Source organism: Sardina pilchardus, chromosome 1 (assembly GCF_963854185.1).
Source record: "Sardina pilchardus chromosome 1, fSarPil1.1, whole genome shotgun sequence".
NCBI classification, from domain to species: Eukaryota; Metazoa; Chordata; class Actinopteri; order Clupeiformes; family Clupeidae; genus Sardina; species Sardina pilchardus.
Genome location: NC_084994.1, coordinates 46,060,298 through 46,079,945, shown reverse-complemented (window position 1 = coordinate 46,079,945; position 19,648 = coordinate 46,060,298). Strand labels below are relative to the sequence as shown.

General features: G+C 45.2%; 2 protein-coding genes across 4 annotated transcripts; one reads left to right on the top strand and one right to left on the bottom strand.

Moving 5' to 3' along the window:
- Positions 1 to 33: 33 nt before the first annotated feature.
- Positions 34 to 3,743, bottom strand: ten1 (TEN1 subunit of CST complex). 2 transcript variants are annotated; one of them, XM_062546332.1, is made up of 3 exons: positions 3,378 to 3,743; positions 2,195 to 2,371; positions 34 to 620 (listed from the first exon to the last, which is right to left on the bottom strand). In XM_062546332.1, the coding sequence occupies exons 1-3, from the start codon at positions 3,469 to 3,471 to the stop codon at positions 481 to 483; spliced, it is 411 nt and encodes a 136-aa protein (XP_062402316.1). In that variant the 5' UTR covers positions 3,472 to 3,743; the 3' UTR covers positions 34 to 480. The 2 variants fall into 2 exon arrangements, with proteins under 2 accessions (XP_062402316.1, XP_062402326.1); XM_062546342.1 differs by having other exon boundaries at positions 2,195 to 2,352.
- On the top strand, positions 3,622 to 19,255 carry acox1 (acyl-CoA oxidase 1, palmitoyl). Of its 2 annotated transcripts, none has more exons than XM_062546321.1 (14): positions 3,622 to 3,901; positions 4,351 to 4,510; positions 9,017 to 9,177; positions 10,073 to 10,180; positions 10,695 to 10,814; positions 10,999 to 11,114; positions 11,374 to 11,543; positions 12,763 to 12,925; positions 13,352 to 13,542; positions 13,987 to 14,163; positions 14,495 to 14,600; positions 14,954 to 15,097; positions 16,810 to 17,016; positions 17,639 to 19,255. In XM_062546321.1, exons 1-14 carry the CDS (start codon positions 3,793 to 3,795, stop codon positions 17,687 to 17,689), a joined length of 1,983 nt encoding a protein of 660 aa, XP_062402305.1. In that variant the 5' UTR covers positions 3,622 to 3,792; the 3' UTR covers positions 17,690 to 19,255. The 2 variants fall into 2 exon arrangements, with proteins under 2 accessions (XP_062402305.1, XP_062402294.1); XM_062546310.1 differs by lacking the exon at positions 9,017 to 9,177 and adding an exon at positions 5,535 to 5,695.
- The last annotated feature ends 393 nt before the right edge of the window (positions 19,256 to 19,648 follow it).

Genomic DNA, 19,648 nt, shown 5'->3' with positions numbered 1-19,648 from the left:
ACAGTAAGAGAGAAAATGACAATGGCACTGCCATGAAGCTTGCTTTTTAATAGTCCTTTATATGTTCGTTCCACTGGAAGCTGTGCACATCTCTTTCTTGAAGAATACGGTCTTGACCAACTTCATGTTAGTTTTGATACAGTGTGTACTGTACACAGTCGGTACAATTCAGTCCATCTGGAACAGCCAGAGCTCACTTTAATGTAACATTGTCTCCTTGATAGACAAAAGGTAGGCTAGGCCTACATAAAAAATGCTTTCATCAAAAGTAACTACTACTGTTAGATACAGGGGTAGTTCAACATATTTCCAATATGCCAAATACTGTAAATATCCACAATACCAGAGCCTTTGTTACAGTTTGATGATATATAAAAAGTCACACAGCCACTGTGTTATCCAGCCACGTAGAGCACAGGCTAATGTGACGTTTGTGCCAGTGCTTTACTATCTATCTCTCTGTTCGGTTTGAGTCTTGAGTCAGCCTGAGGTGCTTCCCTTGTCATCCTCCCTCTCTTGGAGGAAGCTCCGTTGCTCGTTGATGGCCTTCTGCAACAGGGCCAAGTCCACTCCATCCACACAGTTCATCACACGGGCCTGCAGCATCACACCGCTTCCCTCTGTAGGAACAGCCAAGAGTGCCCCAGAGGGTCTTAAGAGCTCTAAAGTAACACGGTATAGGAATTCCCATTTTCATTAATTTACAACGTACCCAGTACTCATTTAGCATTTAGGGGATCTATCTATCTAGATAGATAGATAGATAGATAGATAGATAGATTAGATTGATAGATAGATATAGATAGATACAGTATATAGATAGATACAGTAGATACTTTATTGATCCCCAAGGGGAAATTCAAGGTCCCACAAGTCATCTACAAGTGACAAAAAGGGATCATGATCCCACTGTACCCCAAGAACAATGTTACATATTGCAATGCCAGGCGTTCCGAGCGCCAGATTATAGATAATTTCATAAATGGAACTTAGCTACATAGGAGAGTGTTGAGTGTTGAGAGTGTGTAGAACGTTTGTTCTACCATTACCATGAAAAATTTTCTGAAATGTTAGTTCTAAATCAAAGGGGACAAGCACTGATGGAAAGGTTTACTAGCAAATAACATAATCCAAATTGTTCCCCTTAGGCCACCTATGTGTCGTACAAGGATACAAAGATTTTTATTCGTCTATACATTGAGATACTTTGTATACATGTAGTGAGTTAGACTTCAGCTGCTCAATTTTCCTGTATATCTAACATGCAGCCATGCACCCCTGGTGAAAATGCTCAGTTGAGAAGGGCTGTACTTCTTTCCAAAATATGGGAGACAAATGATGTGTCTGAATGGTGCTTTACTGTTGCTGCTCATGATGAGTGTAAATCGTGCATGGGACAATTGCCAACAGTGAGCAACAGTGTGCATGTAATAATCTAACCTGTGCCAAAACTGTTGTCAAAATGAGTCTGACACACACATAAAGGATCTTCACATAATATATATGGAATACTCGCATATTCCACGATACCGCTCTACAATCCCTCTCACCCAGCCTTCCATCCATTAACACAGGTAAAAGGTCACGGTCAAGTTCCTTCTGTGATTACTATGTGGTTTGGTTTACCTACTGGTCTTTACTCTAGGGATAGTTTTATTACTGTCGTCTGCTTACCTGTACAGGCTATTTGTAGGCTATCTAACTAATCAATTCTAGACCTGTGGTTTGAATATGATTATTACCTCCGGCAAGGAAGTTGTTTTCATGGGGGATTGTTTGTCTGTCTGTCTGTCTATCTATCTGTCTGTCTGTCTGGGTTTTTTTTTTCCGCAAGATAACTAAAAAAGTTATGGATGGATTTCGATGAAATTTTCAGTGAAGGTCTAAAATGACCCAAGGAAAAAACGATTACATTTTGGGAGTGATCTGTAACACTGTCTGGATGCAGGAGGCGGTTATGTGTTTGCTTGGCGGAGGTTTGCCCTCTCTGAAGGCTTTTCTAGTTATCGTTATTTGGTTATATTTTTGGTCTATCACTAACAGTTGTATTTAGTCATTAGGCTATACAGTATGACTTCACTTTACTTAATGCTAATGCAATATTATTACTGTAATACTGCAATTGCAAGTCGCCAAAAAGTGTCTGCTTAAAAAAAACAAAAAAACAATCATACCATATACTTTCTCATTTTACCTTCTGTGTTTTCAATTTCTCCCAAGACAATATATAGTGCTCCACATATGGGGTTGAAAGGCTCAACATATGACGTCCGAACGCTGACTTGGTACTTCATAGATGAATGATGTGAGGACAGAATGGCTTTTGACTCCTCTGGTTGGTAACATGTCAACCTGATGATACAACATAGGCCTAGGTAAAACCACAAGGCATCACTTCAGGAATAAATAGTAAGTGAATGAATGGTTGTGGTATTGGATTTCAACAGAATTGGTTAGGTTAACTTAGGAAAGAATAAAACAACAGTAATATTACAGTTTTTTTCAGTCGCTTTGGTACATTTCTCGAATCATCCTTGAGATTTGCAAAACGGTAAGTGCATTTATCAAAACTATTTGTATAAATAGCAAAACACCATGGATTACCTCAGCCAGCTTCTTGCTCGAAATCCTTACTTCCTCTCTCAAAACTAAATATGTGTCAATGAACATGTCAGTGTCATCAGAATGACAAGTCCTTGCATCATTGTGTACGGATAAGACAAATGGCTTAGTCATGTTGTCAGAACGGTGAACTGTGAAAGGATGTAAGGATCTAAACTATGGCTAAAATGTTGATGAATTTTTTTGGAAATTGTAGGTTACACCTACAGCATACTGTATGTGGGAGTTTGATTGCAAGAGACTGGACAAGATTCACATTTATGCTTTTACTGGTTTTTACTGTAATTTGTTGACAGACCATATCATTGTGATACAGAAAGAAAAAGACAGCACTGCACAGTGCAAAGGACAAAAGAACAAAAGTAGAAATGTGACTATGGACAAACTCCTGAGGGAAAGTACAGTGCTGTAGGAATTACAGTGCAGTCTTCCTACACCTCCTGCCTTTTGGGCCACAAATTCTCATTTGACAACTTGTTCAACCATTTGGCATGTAAAGACTTATGCTATGAACTAATGCCTAAATGTTGTGGGGGTGAGACTACTATAATGGTGCATAATATTTTCCATGGATGTACAAACACATTTGCAACTTGTTCAAAGAATTGACAAACTGCTTTTTTATTATGCACAAGTGACACAATAATGTAAAGATCGATAGTTTTGAGAATTTCAATTCTGATCTGAGAACTGTACCAAAGCGACTGAGAATAACTAACTTCTTGAATAGTGGGCTATAATGTTGTTAGGCCTACCTTCCAAAAGTTCGTACAGATGTTCCTTCTGCAATGACACCAGGTTGAATTTCCCAAGGAAAATGATAAACCGCAGTAGCAGGAAGCATTTCATTCCTTAAGAAAATTGGTAGTTAAACAAATTGATCAGTGCATAGGCTAGTAGATGTTGCACATTTTGATGAAAAATATCCATTCAGTCAGTCCATATCCTGATTCTCTTACAGAGGGAGCATGGAAGTGATCACATGACCAGACGTCACATACATGTGATCTGAACAACTGAGGAAGTTGCGATTGTTACAAAACCTAGTGGTAGTAACAGAGTGCATCTAAGCCGCTAACACATTAGCCTGGGATGCGATAAATAAGTGGCGAAAGAAGACGGCTTGTTTATTTCTTCTCTGGCACGGAGTCAAGACATTTTAACGCCGTTATGAATCCAGACATTCAGAGAGAACGTGAAAATGCGACGTTCAACCCAGACCTTCTCACGTACATTTTGGACGGTGGTCAAGAGAAGACCAGACGAAGGAGAGAAATAGGTCAGTCCTGAAGTCTCCCCAAGTTCAGAGAAGCCTTATACGAAGTTTGTTTAGATTGGTTAACAACAACGATGTTGTCAAATAAAGCAAATAATATCAACTACTATCTAGAATTGTTAACGTTAATGATGAATTATAAACTATGGGCTAACGTTAATATTATCGTGCGATTTCAATTCTGTCACTTCAAACCGTTCAAATGTTACACATTGGGCCCACTCCATTTCGCATGATCCCTACATGTTCCTCAACCGGTGTGTTCTAAGAGGATAATCTGTAATGAGACTTAACTGTTGGTCTACTCATCCTCAGCGTGGTGTTGTCTATTGTTGTTGTTGTTGTTATGTACCAATTACAGTTCACCCTTAACCAAATGGCTAACGTTAAAATGGGCTTGTGATCCAGGAGGAACAGGCGTGCTGAACCTGTGTTTGAAATGCATGTTACAGAAGCAATGGTTATCAGTGATCCAGATTTCCAGCAGGAAGACCCCAACTTTCTGTCTCGGAGTGAGCGGTATGAGGCAGCGGTGAGGAAGAGTGCTCAGATGATCATGAAACTCCGAGAATATGGCATCTCCGATCCTGAAGAGATTTATAATTACAAGAGGTACAACAACCGTTTTATGACATTATGGTCTTTGATAAGAAATGGTTGTACTGTATGTCATTGGAAACATTTTGCCTCACTGTCATTGCATTGAGCCCTTCCCTTGTAATTTTGATTTATTGACCTATTCAATATTTATCTTGGTTTTGTGACGTGCCACACCACCTCTTAGTTCCAAAGCCAATATCAATACGCCTCATTTCCTCAGTGTTTGCATTCTTGAACTTCTAGCGACCTGTGAATTTTGTGGTGGAAGCATGGAAGATAAGTGTTGGGAATGGGTGTAGCAAACTAGACCCCTTTAGGCTGTTTCCTACGGAGTGCTGGCACTGTTCCATGTAAGCAAATTGCACAGGCTCTTACGTGTCCCGCCACTAGGTCACCACAGGACACACAGTGCAAAGTACAGTAACTGTGTCAAAGGCCTCACTTGGTCAACCATTTGTGTGTGTGTGTGTGTGTGTGTGTGTGTGTGTGTGTGTGTGTGTGTGTGTGTACACAATAGCAAAAGGCTAATGATCATCAATAACTCCTGTATACAAAAAAAAGTCATATGCTTCTTTTGATTTTGATATGCAGCTATTATACTATGGAGACATTGAACAGGTAATAAGTGTGTTGCACCAAATGTATTTGTGTTGTGAGCTATAGTGATAGCACTCCCACAGGACCTTGTTGCTGTTAGATTGTACTAGTAGTGAGGGCTAGGTCACTTCACCTGTGTGTATACTATTTTGTGAATGTAGGTACAGTATGTATGTATGTATGTATGTACAGAGGCGGACATCCCGGGTTCAGAAAGTAAAAGTCCTGCCAAGTAGTTGATCCAACCATTTAATAAACCAGCTCATCCCGATTAGCAGCCAGGTAGATCAGATAATGAATGAGATCACCTGTGTTAAGTGCACAGGTATAAAAAAATATATGGCCGGACTTTTACTTTCTGGAACTGGCATGTCCGCCTCTGTGTATGTATGTCTGTGTGTGTCTGTGTTTTTATTTTCTATGTGTGTCCGTGTGCTAGTACGTTCAGAGGGGAGCACCACGAGGCGGTGGGTCTTCACTACGCCATGTTCGTGCCCACGCTGCAGAGCCAGTGTGACGCGCAGCAGCGCAAGAAGTGGCTCCCGCTGGCCGAGTCCTTCAAGGCCATTGGCACCTACGCTCAGACTGAGATGGGTCACGGTCAGTCCCGCTAGGGGAAACCGCTGGGGAGTGTTTTTGGACCACACGCGCGCACACACGAGCTGCACCGTGCCCCCCTCCCCCCCTCCCCCCCTCCACAGTCGGTCCTCTCCTCGGAGATCTACGGCTCTAATCCTCAGCAGAGCACAACTGGTTGTAAATCTGTCGTTGCAGGTGCTTCCCAGATGTGTACTGTTGTGGTGGAGTTGTTACGCAACTTAAATGTAAATCTCCAGGCGAAGGACTGGCAAGTCCCTGTTAGTTAGTTAGTTAACTAGTAGTAGACACTGAAAAAGTACCTGATTTGCTTCTCTTGTAGATGCTTGACAGCTCCCTGTCACTGGCATTAGAGCTCATGAAACCCCCGCAGTACTGTGTAAATTGACACTAACCAAAACCCCTGCTCCCTTTAGCTCTGCTCAATTGCAGTAGGTCCCAGTGTGGCTATTTGTGTGAGTGAGAGACTTGTGAAGGAGACAAAGCCGAATCCAAAGTGTCTTTCGTCTCATTTGGCTCTTCCAGTCCTCCAGCCAGGCCTCTCTCTAGCCGTTTACTAGCCGTTTACTGACTGCACAGCTAGCCGGCGATGCACGGGCTTTTAGGCGGCTAGTCCCGACTGTACTCACTGATAGCCGGCTAATCGCCGAGGTGATTTACGCTGCCAATTGTCCTCCCCTGAGGGTACACATATCGCCGGGGCGACTGCAGTGAGCACGCGAGCCGGCTATGCGGCGGCTAGCTGAGACATGGGCGGAGCTGTCAACAACGAGAGTTGTGCACACACTGCTGAAAGACTTAAAATCAGCAAACAGCTGACTGACTGTATGCTGAGCACAGCTGTCAGACCATCATCATACTGTTCACATATTAACACTGGTCCTTGTGGTCCATCTAGCACACTGTTCTTTCAAATGTCAATGGCAATTAAATCGCCAAACATCTCAGCATTTATTTATTAATTGCTAACATATTGGGAAAACATAGCCTATCCTGCTTTATCTACAGCCAGGATAAATTAGCTAGACCTTGGCTAGCTTGCTCAAATAACCATTGACAACGTATTTCGTTAAAGCATGTAGGCTAGGCCTATATCATACCCACCCTAAGGTTTAAGAAACATAACAACGTTGTCTAATTTTAGTTTAATGCATTTTTCTGAATTGGAGAGGTCTCCTTATGAGGGTAGGCTCTGCATTTTAAATGGCTAATCGCTAGTCGCGATTAGCATCGTTGGTTTAAACTTTGCAGAGCTGTTTTGTTGTTATCACAAAAATACTGATTGTAACTGTTAGGAAGACAGTTTGGAACCTGGCAGACGTGAGGCAGTGAAATGTATAATGCATAGTCCAAGCGGAATGAGTGGAGAGTTGATATTGTGACGAGGCAAGAATTACTCTGTTAGGAAATGTTTATTACCAGATGAATATGAGGAATGACATTACATGGAAGTGGCCTGTTTAAGATCCCCGTGGCTATATCCCACAACATGGGTGGCATCCCGTAACATAAACCCCTTATCCCACAACACATCAGCTAACTAGTCCAGTACACCTATATAATGCGTAACCGTCAACTATCTTTTGACAACAGGCTGCTTAACCATCTTAGCCGTAGGCTACATTTCCCCCTTGCATGAACGTAACACAAGCATATCCGAGCCGCGCTACAATATTGTGTCACATCGAGCTAGCAAGTCTAGCTAGCCACAAACAACAGTGCATACCAGACTGTATAGAACAGGTGCATACTGCATAGGCTACTAATGACACTTTTTTACGGTCAGTGAATAGCACCGAGTGAAAATCAATGTTTGCTTTATATCTAGTGACAGTGGTGATGTCGTCAGTTTGGATAAGTAGAGTAAACTTAGTCAGAAGATCTAGAAATATCAAACGGATGAGCAGAGAACTTGACAGAGAGCTGCACCGCTGTTTTGAGAATGACAGTAGGCTAGTGTCACGAGACTTCGACGCCTATGTTGTTGTACGTCACTGTTCAACTTCACACCCAGTTCTTATGTTTACGCCTACACCGAGGTGGCTTTGGAATATCTCGCCTCTTGTCCTCACTGACCTAGCCGGGGAATGGCCGGTTAAACCTAGCCGCGGATGAGGCGGCGTTCAGTCAGTTAACGGCTTCTCTCTCTCTCTCTCTCTCTCCTCCCACGCACCCCTTCTGCTCTGGTAGTCTGTGTTGACCTACAGTAGCCTCTAAATCAGAGCCGGTGTGCATTTTGATTGCTAAGCCCTCATGCCCCTCTTCTAAGCCCATACTATGCCTTGCCCTGCCATCATTGCCCAGTCTGAAATCAATGACAAACTTGCTCTTTCCCCAAAACCCTTCCTTCTCTATGAAGAATCGACCTGGCAATGAATCTCGGCCTTGATCTTAATCTCTGATATGTAGCTAATCAAGTTTTGCCTTTTTATTCCATGTTTTTTTTCCTTCCCTGCTGAAACCCCTGAAAAAGCCACAAGCTTTGTGAAACCCGTTTCACTTTCTCAGTGGAACTTTTTGTGTTTTGAGAATAGAGGAGATGCACAATGGGGGAAATGTAGGCCAATCTGTGAGCCACACCAGTCTCACATGGATCTGCTTTCACACAGCATTGTTTTGTTGTTTTTCTGCCTTGTTTACGTTTCCCTTGCAAGCTTTCCTTGCTTCAATGATATCAATTGGCCTGTGTTATTGCTCTGGTAAGGTTCATGAGGAGCTTTGACTTCAAAGCTCAGCTGTGAGATGTGGAAAATTGCTACCGAATAATTCTTTGAATTAACGAAGCTAATATAAATGAAGGCTGCGTTTGATGAAGAGTAATGCTAACATGGCTGTTGAGATCCAAGGCTTCCACCATAAAATTCACAGCGCCCTCATTGTTGTTTGAATCCTGCGTGATGGAGTGTATTTGAAAGATATTTGCAAAAGACTATGCAAGAACATTAAGCAATTTTTTTTTGCAAGAACATCAAGTGCTTTTGAAAATTGAAAATTAAATTGGCGCTCAGCAATCAACTTGCATGACTGGCTCATAAGCTGTCTTTGTTTTTTTCTCTTCTCTTCTTTCTGGGTCATCCATCCATCCATCCATCCATCTATCCATCCATCTATCCATCCATTTATCCATCCATCCATCCATGCATGCATCCCACCATTCCCATCCATCACCTAACTTCCACCTTTTACACACACATCCATTCAAATGTTCTGGTCTTCAATCCCCCATTCTCTCCTCCACCTGTGCCCCCCACAACCCCTAAAATATCTCACCTGACCCCTGACCCCTGACCTCCCTCCCTCCCCCCCCACCTGACTCACCCTTAGCTGTGTGCACCGCGGGGGCCCAGGACCCCTGGACCTGCACCTGGGGATGTTTCTGCCCACCCTGCTCAACCAGGCCACGCCTGAGCAGCAGGAGACCTTCTTCATGCCCGCCTGGAACCTGGAGATCATTGGCACCTACGCCCAGACCGAGATGGGCCACGGTAACGCCTCCTGTCTTGAGAGAGAGAGAGAGAGAGAGAGCTCTGACCTGCACTGTCCTCTCGGGGCCTCACGGTGGAGCTGCATGCCCAGGCCCATGGCCAGACCAGTAGAGTTCAAATGAAGGACATATAGGCTATTGTTGTCCTTGAGAGCTAGCGCTCTGAGAGGACGTCTGTTTAAGTTAACCACAGGAATCATGGAATGTCCACATATCAACTTGAGAAGAAACATTTGAAGTCTTTTAATTCAAAAGTTGTTCCCTGGCAGAAAGAAGGGTTACATGTAAGATAAATAGGCTTTCACCCTCCTAACCTCAATTAACCATAACCTGAGGCCCCATCCCCCCAACCCTTTCCTCCGCCTCGGTGGAATGTGTTCTGGTCGGCATGTGCAGTGCTTGGCTGCCAGCCATGCCAACTGTGCATGCCTGCTCATGAATCACTCACTGTTCCATGTCGGCTTCTGAAGCTCCAGCTATAGCCGAACTCACTGAGTTGTTATTGTAGAGCAGAATGTCTGACCTTTAGCGTTTTTAACACGGCACAACATTAGAGCACGCCACACCTTTTTCAGCCACTGGGGTAGCTATCATGAGACTTGTGTGTCACTTGCTGTCAAATATCTACAAGAGGTGTAGTAACATTTATCACTTATTATTAGCCACATTTTTCTCATTGTTCAGCTTTAGTGAATAGATCATTAAATATTAATTATTTAAATAACATTATTGTTTAAAAGCAACCTGAATGCGCTGTGGTCCCACTCAGTTGTTTCCAATTATTACAAATCCAGTACAATTTATTAAGGTGGATGTCAATGTAAGCTGATGTGCTTTCCCTGCTCTTTGTCTGCTCTGGTGGCGGTCCCCTGTGCCTGCCCCTTAACCCTCACCAGGAACCTTCATCCGAGGGTTGGAGACCACCGCGACCTACGACCCCTCCACGCAAGAATTTGTCATGAACAGCCCAACCATCAGCTCCATCAAATGGTGGCCTGGAGGATGTGAGTGCTCACCTCTGACATTTTGACCTATGACCTACCTTATGCTACTGACAAGGTGTCACGCTAGGTGACGGGGACTTCCCCCACAGCTGCTAAAACCAGGCGGACGCGGCAGCATATTTGTGATGGAGTTGTGATTGTAAAGAATCTTGGGCTTGGTAGCGTTTCTTCACCCTTTACTCCAGTGAGTGTGAATACAGTGAGTGGCTATAATCTGATTATGGTAAGCATCACAAATACGCTCAGTTGTAGCTGCTGACTGAGCTGCCAAAGCCCTGCGGAGGAATCCACCTCACCTGCATATCAAAGCATTGACAACTGTGCTTGTGTGTCTGTGCTTGTGTGCTTGTGTGCTTGTGTGTGTGTGTGTGTGTGTGTGTGTGTGTGTGTGTGTGTGTGTGTGTGTGTGTGTGTGTGTGTGTGTGTGTGTGTGTGTGTGTGTGTGTGTGTGTGTGTGTGTGTGTGTGTGTGTGTGTGTGTGTGTGTGTGTGTGTGTGTCTGTCTCTATGCTCAGTGGGTAAGACGTCCAACCACGCCATAGTCCTGGCTCAGCTGTACACCCAAGGCACCTGCCATGGCCTCCATGCCTTCATCGTCCCCATCCGTTCGATGAGCACACACAAGCCTCTTCCAGGTGTGTATGTGTTTGTTTATTTGTTTGTTTATTTGTATGTATGTATATGTGTGTCTTTTTTTTGTTTGTTTGTGACTGAGAAATGAAAGTGTAAACCTATATATTTGACTACAGAAAGCCATTCATACACTGTAAAGAAATCGATAGGTCCAAATGATTGAATTCCTCGTGCTTGACACTGCAGGCATTACGGTGGGAGATATTGGGCCCAAGTTTGGTTTCGATGAGGTCGACAACGGTTACCTGAAGATGGATAACGTGCGCATTCCTCGCGATAACATGCTCATGAAGTATGCCAAGGTGAGTAGAGGTGGAGAGGCCACATGAACTGCTGAGATTGCGCAATCCCATACCACGTTACCCATAAGCCCCTGGAGCTAGAAATTAACTCTAAACTAATGAACTCTTTAAACTCAAAATGAACTCTTTTCACCTGTGGCCCAGACAGTACAGTAATTACACATTCCAGTGCGAGAGAGCCAAGCGTGATGCACTGATACCGTGTGTGTGTGTTTGGACTTTTGCTGAGTTCGGTGTTTGTTCCTGCCCCGGCCTGCAGGTGGAGCCGGACGGGACGTACCACAAGCCCCCGAGCTCCAAGCTGACGTACGGCACCATGGTGTTCATCCGCTCCATGATCGTGGGCGAGTCGTCCCGCGCGCTGGCCAAGTCCTCCACCATCGCCATCCGCTACAGCTCCGTCCGCCACCAGTCCGAGATACGGCCCGGGTGAGTGGAGGCCACGTGGACACACACACACACACACACACACACACATGCACACTCTCTGGAAGACTGGAAGAGTGTGTGCGTACAGTAGATGTGAACTGCACAGAGAAATGTACAGTACACACACTTACTCTGTATGCATGTACATTCATGAACATCCACACTTACTCTCACCAGCACATGACACACACACACACACACACACACAATGTATTTAGGCAAAATGTAGTTACATACACTACATACTCACTCACCCATACACTTATAATTACGTGCGTTTATAAAACTCAGTTTTGCAACAAGACATTTAGTCAGACATCAGAAGTGTTCTTTTGATGACAACAGTTGACGTTGTTTGCACACATTTTTCACTCCCAATGAGTCACATCCATTGGCCTACATTTCCACACAGAGTGTGCAATGTGCATACGTGCAAAAGGGCACCAGTCAGCCTGCTGTCACGGACGCTAAAGCACTTCCTTTCACTGGCCTTCACTTCCACACCAACCGCAAGCAGAACTAGCCAGGCCCACGCTGACCGCAACACTGTATGTGCTCGCTCGGTTGGTCACTGGACACTCTGTCCATTGTCGTCCTCCGTTGAGTCCGTGTGCCTCAAGGCCACCCTCTTGTGAGGCGCTTTTGTCCCGTGCGATGGTCAGACGGCAGGGCGGCCCACTGGACGGTGCGGTGGCCACTCCCTCACAAAGGGCCCCAGTGTGTCCGCGTGCGTCTCTCGTTCCAGCCAGGCGCCCAGCTGTGTTCACCTGACACGGCTCGTTTTTAATCAACTGATATTAGACTTCAAACAACTCACTCACAACTCACTAGCATATCACTCGTGGAATTGTTGCTCCATTGGGCAGAAACCCAGTGCTGTGTTTGTAGATGTAGGCGTGGTGTGTTTGTAGTTATAGGTGTGTGTATGTTTGTTTGTTTGTGTGTGTGTTAGATTGAAGGCCTGATTATTCTTCACTTGGCCTTTCTGTGGATGATTGTGCCCACCCCCACACAAGTGTTGCACTGTGTGTCTCTGTGCATGTGTGGGTGTCTCTGTGTGTGTTTGTGTGTATGTGTCTCTGTGTTTGTCTCTGTGTGTGTACAGTATGTGTGTCTGTGTGTGTGGGTGTCTCTGTGTGTGTTTGTGTGTGTGTGTCTCTGTGTGTGTGTCTGTGTGTGTGTCGTGACGGTCCTGTTGATTGTGGCCCGTGTCCAACAGTGAGCCGGAGCCTCAGATCCTGGACTACCAGACGCAGCAGTACAAGCTCTTCCCCCTGCTGGCCACGGCCTACGCCTTCCACTTCGTGGGCCAGTACATGCGGGAGACCTACCACCGCATCACCGGGGACATCAACCAGGGCGACTTCAGCGAGCTCCCTGAGGTGGGCACGGGGACCTGGGCTTACGTGCTTATTGCCACTGGCTCATGTGATCATCTGGTCATGGATGAAAGGCACAATTCTTCAGAGTTATTAAGGGTTCTTGTTTGTAATGTGATGTATGGATACCAATAATGAATCAGATATTCATATTTTATCTTCATATAGTTTTATGGTTTAAAATAAAGGTGTTTAAATGAGTAGAGTTCCAAATATTGTTGTTTTGCTCTTGAAATACTATTCATGGGTTTCATCAGGTCCCTTTGCACAGGTGTATTAATTAAGCACCATGCAGTCTACATTGATAATCAAGGTGCTTGATTTGATACACCTGTGGAAAGGGTCCTGTGAAGCCTTGTTATTTGTTATTTGTGTTTACTTGGCTAACCCCACCACCCTGTTCCCTCCCTTTGCCCTCGTCCCCCACAGCTGCACGCCCTCTCTGCGGGCCTGAAGGCCTTCACCACCTGGGTGGCCAACTCGGGCATCGAGGTGTGCCGCATGTCGTGCGGCGGCCACGGCTACTCGCACTGCAGCAGCCTGCCCGACATCTACGTCACCTTCACGCCCACCTGCACGTACGAGGGCGAGAACACGGTCATGATGCTGCAGACGGCCAGGTCAGAGCCCCGGCTAGCTCCGCCCCCCTCAGCTGACCTCACACACTCACATGTGCAGCACACACTCCAATCAGTGCTCACGTCAGGCACCACAAGTCTGTGTCATCGGGTGCCTGTTTCTCAAACATTCAGTGACCAATTGCAGATCATGTATTAACGTCATTAACCAATCACAGCACGTTCATGCTAGCACATTGGGATGGCAATAGTGGGGATTCAACTTGATGTAGTCGCCTGCAGCTGTTTTAAGATGACTGCATAGCGCGATCGTATCTGAGATCTTGATAAGTTTTTCAACCAATGCGTATGCACAAATCCGGTTTGAAAGCGCATCAGAATCTCAGAATCTATCACGGCTACATCAATTTGAATGCCCCTATTGCCATGGCTCGGTAATGTGCTGGTGACAAACTCTCCCTCCCTCCCTCCCTCCCTCCCTCATAGGTACCTGGTGAAGAGCTACAGGCAGGCGAGTAAAGGTGAGCAGCTGACGGGCATCGTGTCCTACCTGAACGAGGCGCAGCAGCGTCTGCAGGCCCAGTCCGTGTCCTCCCGCCCCACCGTGGTCAACATCAACGACCTGGCCAGCCTGGTGGAGGCCTACAAGCTACGCGCTGCCAAGTACGCACAGTATAATGACCACAGTGACCGTTCTTATCTGTACCCTCTGGCCCTGACAGCAGGAAGTGTGGCTCCCATGGTGACTAATGACAAGTATGGGTTGGTAAACAGGAAGTCAGAAGTCTGCCACTTAATCATTAATTCATACCACCCTTTCACTTTTGATCAGAAAGAACTATGTCCAATGTTCTAATGTCTAATTCACTCGAATTAGCTGAAAGTGTTGTAACAAGTGGGCCTAGAGGAGGTTGTCTGCTCTCAATAATGTTTGTACTGTAATGTAATACTGTAATGTGTTCCTGATATGGTTTTGTCATGCTCCGTGTGACAGGCTGGTGGAAGTTGCAGCCAAGAGCCTGCAGGGGGAGCTGCAGAAGAGCAAGAGCCCTGAGGACGCCTGGAACAACTCCTCCATCGACCTCGTCCGCGCCTCTGACGTACGCAGCCTCCATTACTACTACACTGTTAATGTGTTCTGTACAGGTGACTTAACGTGTAATGAGCCCCAGCAATCAGCATCTCACAAGTGATGGCAAACAACAGAGAAGAGGAAAACACAACTGCTGAGGCCTACATGGAAGAATACATTTATGTCTAGAATCTAGAATCTATAGAATAAATAGAATTGAGAGACCATATTGAATGGTGACACTGCACTATAAACAATACATTGATCCATTGCACTGTTGCACAAACGTATTGATTGCACTGTGAACTATAAACTGCTTGATTTAACTGCCATGATCTCCACTAACATAACTGATAAGTGTGTATACTGTAACCCCCCCAGGCCCACTGCCACTACGTGGTGGTGAAGCTGTTCGCTGCCAAGCTGGCGGAGGTGGGGGACACGGCGGTGCACTCGGTCCTCAGCACGCTGGCGCTGCTCTACGCCCTGCACGGCGTCGCCCAGAACTCCGGAGACTTCCTGCAGGTAACGCTCCCGCACAGGTGGGCCCCGGCCGTCACAGAGGGGCAGAGCGCCGCGGCCCACACTGATAATACCCGGTTGGCTCTGCAACACTATAAAATAAGACACACACACACACACACACACACACACACACACACACACACACACACACACACACACACACACACACACACACACACAAGCCAGTATGAGTTTTCAACAAAGCCTTGGTATGCGTCTACATTGTGATATTATGTAGTAGTATGTGGTTCAGTGTTTGATTGCAATGGCTATTTAGTATTTATCAAAACCATGTTGTGTTGTGTAATATCTAAATTTAGCTGAATAACTATTATTGTTCAGCTGATCCAAGGGTGTGAGTCATGTTCCTGTTTTTTGATTACTTGCATCTGTTTACCACAGTTTTGTTCCTGTTTTTGTTGTTGTGAAATGTTGGAGGAATCCAAATGTAGTGTGTCTCTCCACACTTCAGATAGTCGTGTATATAGTCACCAGAAAACAAGAATAATATTTAATTCATCCGTCTCCTCACTCGTCGTGTAGCAATGTTATTGTAAAATGATTGACTTCTGTAATTAAATGGAGTCAGACATCACGTCACAGGGGTGGTGTGTGCACTCTCTCTCCCATATTGAGACAGCTGCTTTTCATTCACAGTATTGGCCTGGTGGCAGTGAAGTTCACAAATAGCTATTTCAATCCACCAAGAATAGAAAGTCCTAACAGTATGTTTTAGGTACCGATTCCACTTGCACTGCTTTCAAAATATGCCCTAGTGTCCCATCGACTGGACTGTCACACACATACCTGTGTGTTTTTACAAATCCTTGTGACAAAACTTTGGAAATATGCTCATGTACCAGATTCGGCATGAGGGTACACATAAGCTGTCTGGCACTTTGCATTTGGGACCCTGTGGGTACTACCCCTCTCTATTGCCCTGACTCTGTGGGTGCTACCCCCCTCTCTACTGCCCCCTCTCTACTGCCCTGACCCTGTGGGTACTACCCCCCTCTCTATTGCCCTGACCCTGTGGTGCTACCCCCCCTCTATTGCCCTGACCCTGTGGGTACTACCCCCCCTCTCTATTGCCCTGACCCTGTGGTGCTACCCCCCCTCTATTGCCCTGACCCTGTGGTGCTACCCCCCCCTCTATTGCCCTGACTCTGTGGGTACTACCCCCCCCCCCTCTACTGCCCTGACCCTGTGGTGCTACCCCCCCCCTCTACTGCCCTGACCCTGTGGTGCTACCCCCCCTCTATTGCCCTGACCCTGTGGTGCTACCCCCTCTCTATTACCCTGACCCTGTGGGTTCTACCCCCCCTCTACTGCCCTGACCCTGTGGTGCTACCCCCCCTCTACTGCCCTGACCCTGTGGTGCTACCCCCCCTCTATTGCCCTGACCCTGTGGTGCTACCCCCCCTCTATTGCCCTGACCCTGTGGTGCTACCCCCCCCTCTATTGCCCTGACTCTGTGGGTACTACCCCCCCCCCCTCTACTGCCCTGACCCTGTGGTGCTACCCCCCCCCCCCTCTACTGCCCTGACCCTGTGGTGCTACCCCCCCTCTATTGCCCTGACCCTGTGGTGCTACCCCCTCTCTATTACCCTGACCCTGTGGGTTCTACCCCCCCTCTACTGCCCTGACCCTGTGGGTTCTGTCCCCTCTCTACTGCCCCTCCTGAGCTCCTCTCTCCTCTGCTGCCCCTGCAGGCTGGTCTGCTGACCATCCCTCAGCTGTCCAGCGTCTCCCAGCGCCTGAAGGACATCCTGGCCCAGGTGCGGCCCAACGCCGTGGCGCTGGTGGACGCCTTCGACTACTGCGACGAGATGCTCAACTCCGTGCTGGGTCGCTACGACGGCAACGTCTACGAGCACATGTTCGACTGGGCCCGCAAGTCTCCACTCAACCGCACAGAGGTAGCTGGGGAACTGTAGAGTGAACCATCATTAGCTGGGGAACTGTAGAGTGAACCATCATTAGCTGGGGAACTGTAGAGTGAACCATCATTAGCTGGGGAACTGTAGAGTGAACCATCATTAGCTGGGGAACTGTAGAGTGAACCATCATTAGCTGGGGAACTATAGAGTGAACCATCATTAGCTGGGGAACTATAGAGTGAAGTGAACCATCATTAGCTGGGGAACTATGGAGTGAACCATCATTAGCTGGGGAACTATGGAGTAAACCATCATTAGCTGGGGAACAGTGAAGTGAACCATCATTAGCTGGGGAACTATGGAGTGAACCATCATTAGCTGGGGAACTATGGAGTAAACCATCATTAGCTGGGGAACTATGGAGTGAACCATCATTAGCTGGGGGAACTATAGAGTGAACCATCATTGCGTGGCTCTTTGTAAATGCAAAGTATAACAAAGTATTGTTGTCTTCAGTCATGGCTTTTGGCTATTCAGTATTGCAATCAAAAAAGAATTTTAGCACAGACTCGTACCAGAATGCAAAAGGCAATTGCTTCCGAATAGTTCACAACTTTCTGTGTATTTTTGTCAATGTCATCTGTGTTCTTCCCCTCTCCAGGTGCACCAGTCCTACCACAAGTATCTGAAGCCTCTGCAGTCCAAACTGTGAGCTGTGTGCCTGTGTGTGTGTGTGTGTGTGCGTGCGCGTGTTTGTGTGCACGTATGTATGTATGTGTGTGTGTGTGTGTGGAGGACTTCACCGGGCCACTCACTTACACAGTCAGCACCACCAACCCCAAGATGGAGGTGAAACATTTCTCTCCTGAGAAAGGGGAGTCTGCACTCAATCAAACAGGCGCAGGGCCTTGGTCATATAATTTCTAATATAGTCTGGTAGCTAAGGGACAGTGGGGTCTAGACCCATAGCTAGAAGTGCTGCTAGGGAGAGCACGTAAGCGGTCACAAGCTACAGTACACTATACACTAACTTCAATCATCACTGGTACTTACATCAGTTTATCTAACCTTTTTGGGAAAAAATAATTGAAATTTTAATCAACATGCTTTAGATATACAAATAAGACCTTTTAGATCTTTAATATGGTGTAAAGCATGATAAATTGGCTTGGCGGGTTGACAAATCTATTGTCAAAAGTATATACGCATAAAGTCGTTTGCCAAGATGATTGTTACTCCTGAAAGATAGATTTCATGAGGTAAGTTAGGTAAGTTACATACACGATCGGTAAAGTGGTAGGGAACTTTCTGTAGAAAAGAAGAGAGTTGGATGTGTCAGGCATGATTGAGAATGTGAACCAATGCCCTCTCAATATTTTCACTAAACTCTGCATGTTTCAAGGCTATGAACTTTAACCAGTTCAGTAGAATACAAAACAAAGTTAATTGAATATCAAGAATATCATATGTTTAATGGAATCAAGGCAATGGAAACATGCTCTCAAAGGAATGCAATCATAATGGTTTTCCTGAAGGTGGTTTTGCAGTGTCAATTCAGGGGCATGTTAGTGCTGCTCCTTGATTTGTCCTTTCATCAAGGTAAAGAAATGACTTAGGACCACCGTTAAAGTACAACAAAAATGAATGTGAATCCTATGCTTCCACTGATAGAGACACTTTCTTTCTTTCTTTCTTTCTTTTTTTTTTAAATATTGTATTGTAATCATTGGGAAAATAAATCTGTAATATTTGAAAGATGTAAATAAATTTATAGTTTTCTAACAGCCTCTGTAAAGGTTTATACATGTCACTTGACATTTTTTATTGACCACACAGCTGTGTCTGATGAGTTATAATGGTTAATTGGATTTACATGGATAAATCATTTTTATTTGAGCTTATTTGAGTAATGTAGTGCAAATGTATGCCTTAACTGAATTATATTCTACTACTTGTAGTGGAGTTATGTCCGTAAACCAATGGAATAGCAGTTTGGTTTCATTTTCCATTTTTTTTTTTATGTTTTGATCAGTTCAATATGTCTGGTATATATAGTACTCTGTGGTGGTCGTATCAGATCACAATCTCAAATGCCTTGTAAGTTAAAATGTAGAAGTATTAAAATGAATACCTGAAATTCTAGTGTTCTGTCTATGCTGGCAGTGAGCACTGACCTTATGTCAAGTATGTGCATGTTCATATTCAACTGTGTTCGCTAGATGTCAGTGTTTACTTTATTATGTGACGACATGTAAATAAAGAAGGAAAGTAAACTACATGTAGGTGTTAAAATCTAATCTCATCTGTGTTTTATGAAGCATGAACCTATGTCAATTTATGACATAAAAATGTTATGACCCGGAACTTTCTGCAGTCTGTGGCTGTCTTAGTGCAAGGGCGCAATTGGCACAATCATTCTAACCCTTGTCTGGCATTGAATAAATATGATACAAATGTAAATGTATTGTAACGTTATAGCTTCATTTTATGTAGTCATAGCTGTCAAACTGAAACTACTGTGGCGCGTAAAAGTGTGAATGTTATGTCTTCTCTTGCGAAACACCAGCCGCATTATCAGTTGAATGCGTGCGGAAATGGTAGCCTACACAAGTGGAACGCAGTGCCAGGGTCCAATTCTTGCTTTCCAGTCATAGAACACTATCAGATTTCT

Bases quoted from the DNA above. Each gene is read 5' to 3' on its own strand.
- acox1 (XM_062546321.1), top strand. From the start codon at position 3,793: ATGAATCCAGACATTCAGAGAGAACGTGAAAATGCGACGTTCAACCCA. The intron at 4,511-9,016 runs GTACAACAACCG...ACTCACCCTTAG, and splicing joins GAGATTTATAATTACAAGAG to CTGTGTGCACCGCGGGGGCC. The intron at 10,815-10,998 runs GTGTGTATGTGT...TTGACACTGCAG, and splicing joins CACACACAAGCCTCTTCCAG to GCATTACGGTGGGAGATATT.
- ten1 (XM_062546332.1), bottom strand. From the start codon at position 3,471: ATGAAATGCTTCCTGCTACTGCGGTTTATCATTTTCCTTGGGAAATTC. The intron at 2,372-3,377 runs GTAGGCCTAACA...GGTTTTACCTAG, and splicing joins TCTGTACGAACTTTTGGAAG to GCCTATGTTGTATCATCAGG. The intron at 621-2,194 runs GTAAAATGAGAA...CTGTTCCTACAG, and splicing joins AGAAATTGAAAACACAGAAG to AGGGAAGCGGTGTGATGCTG.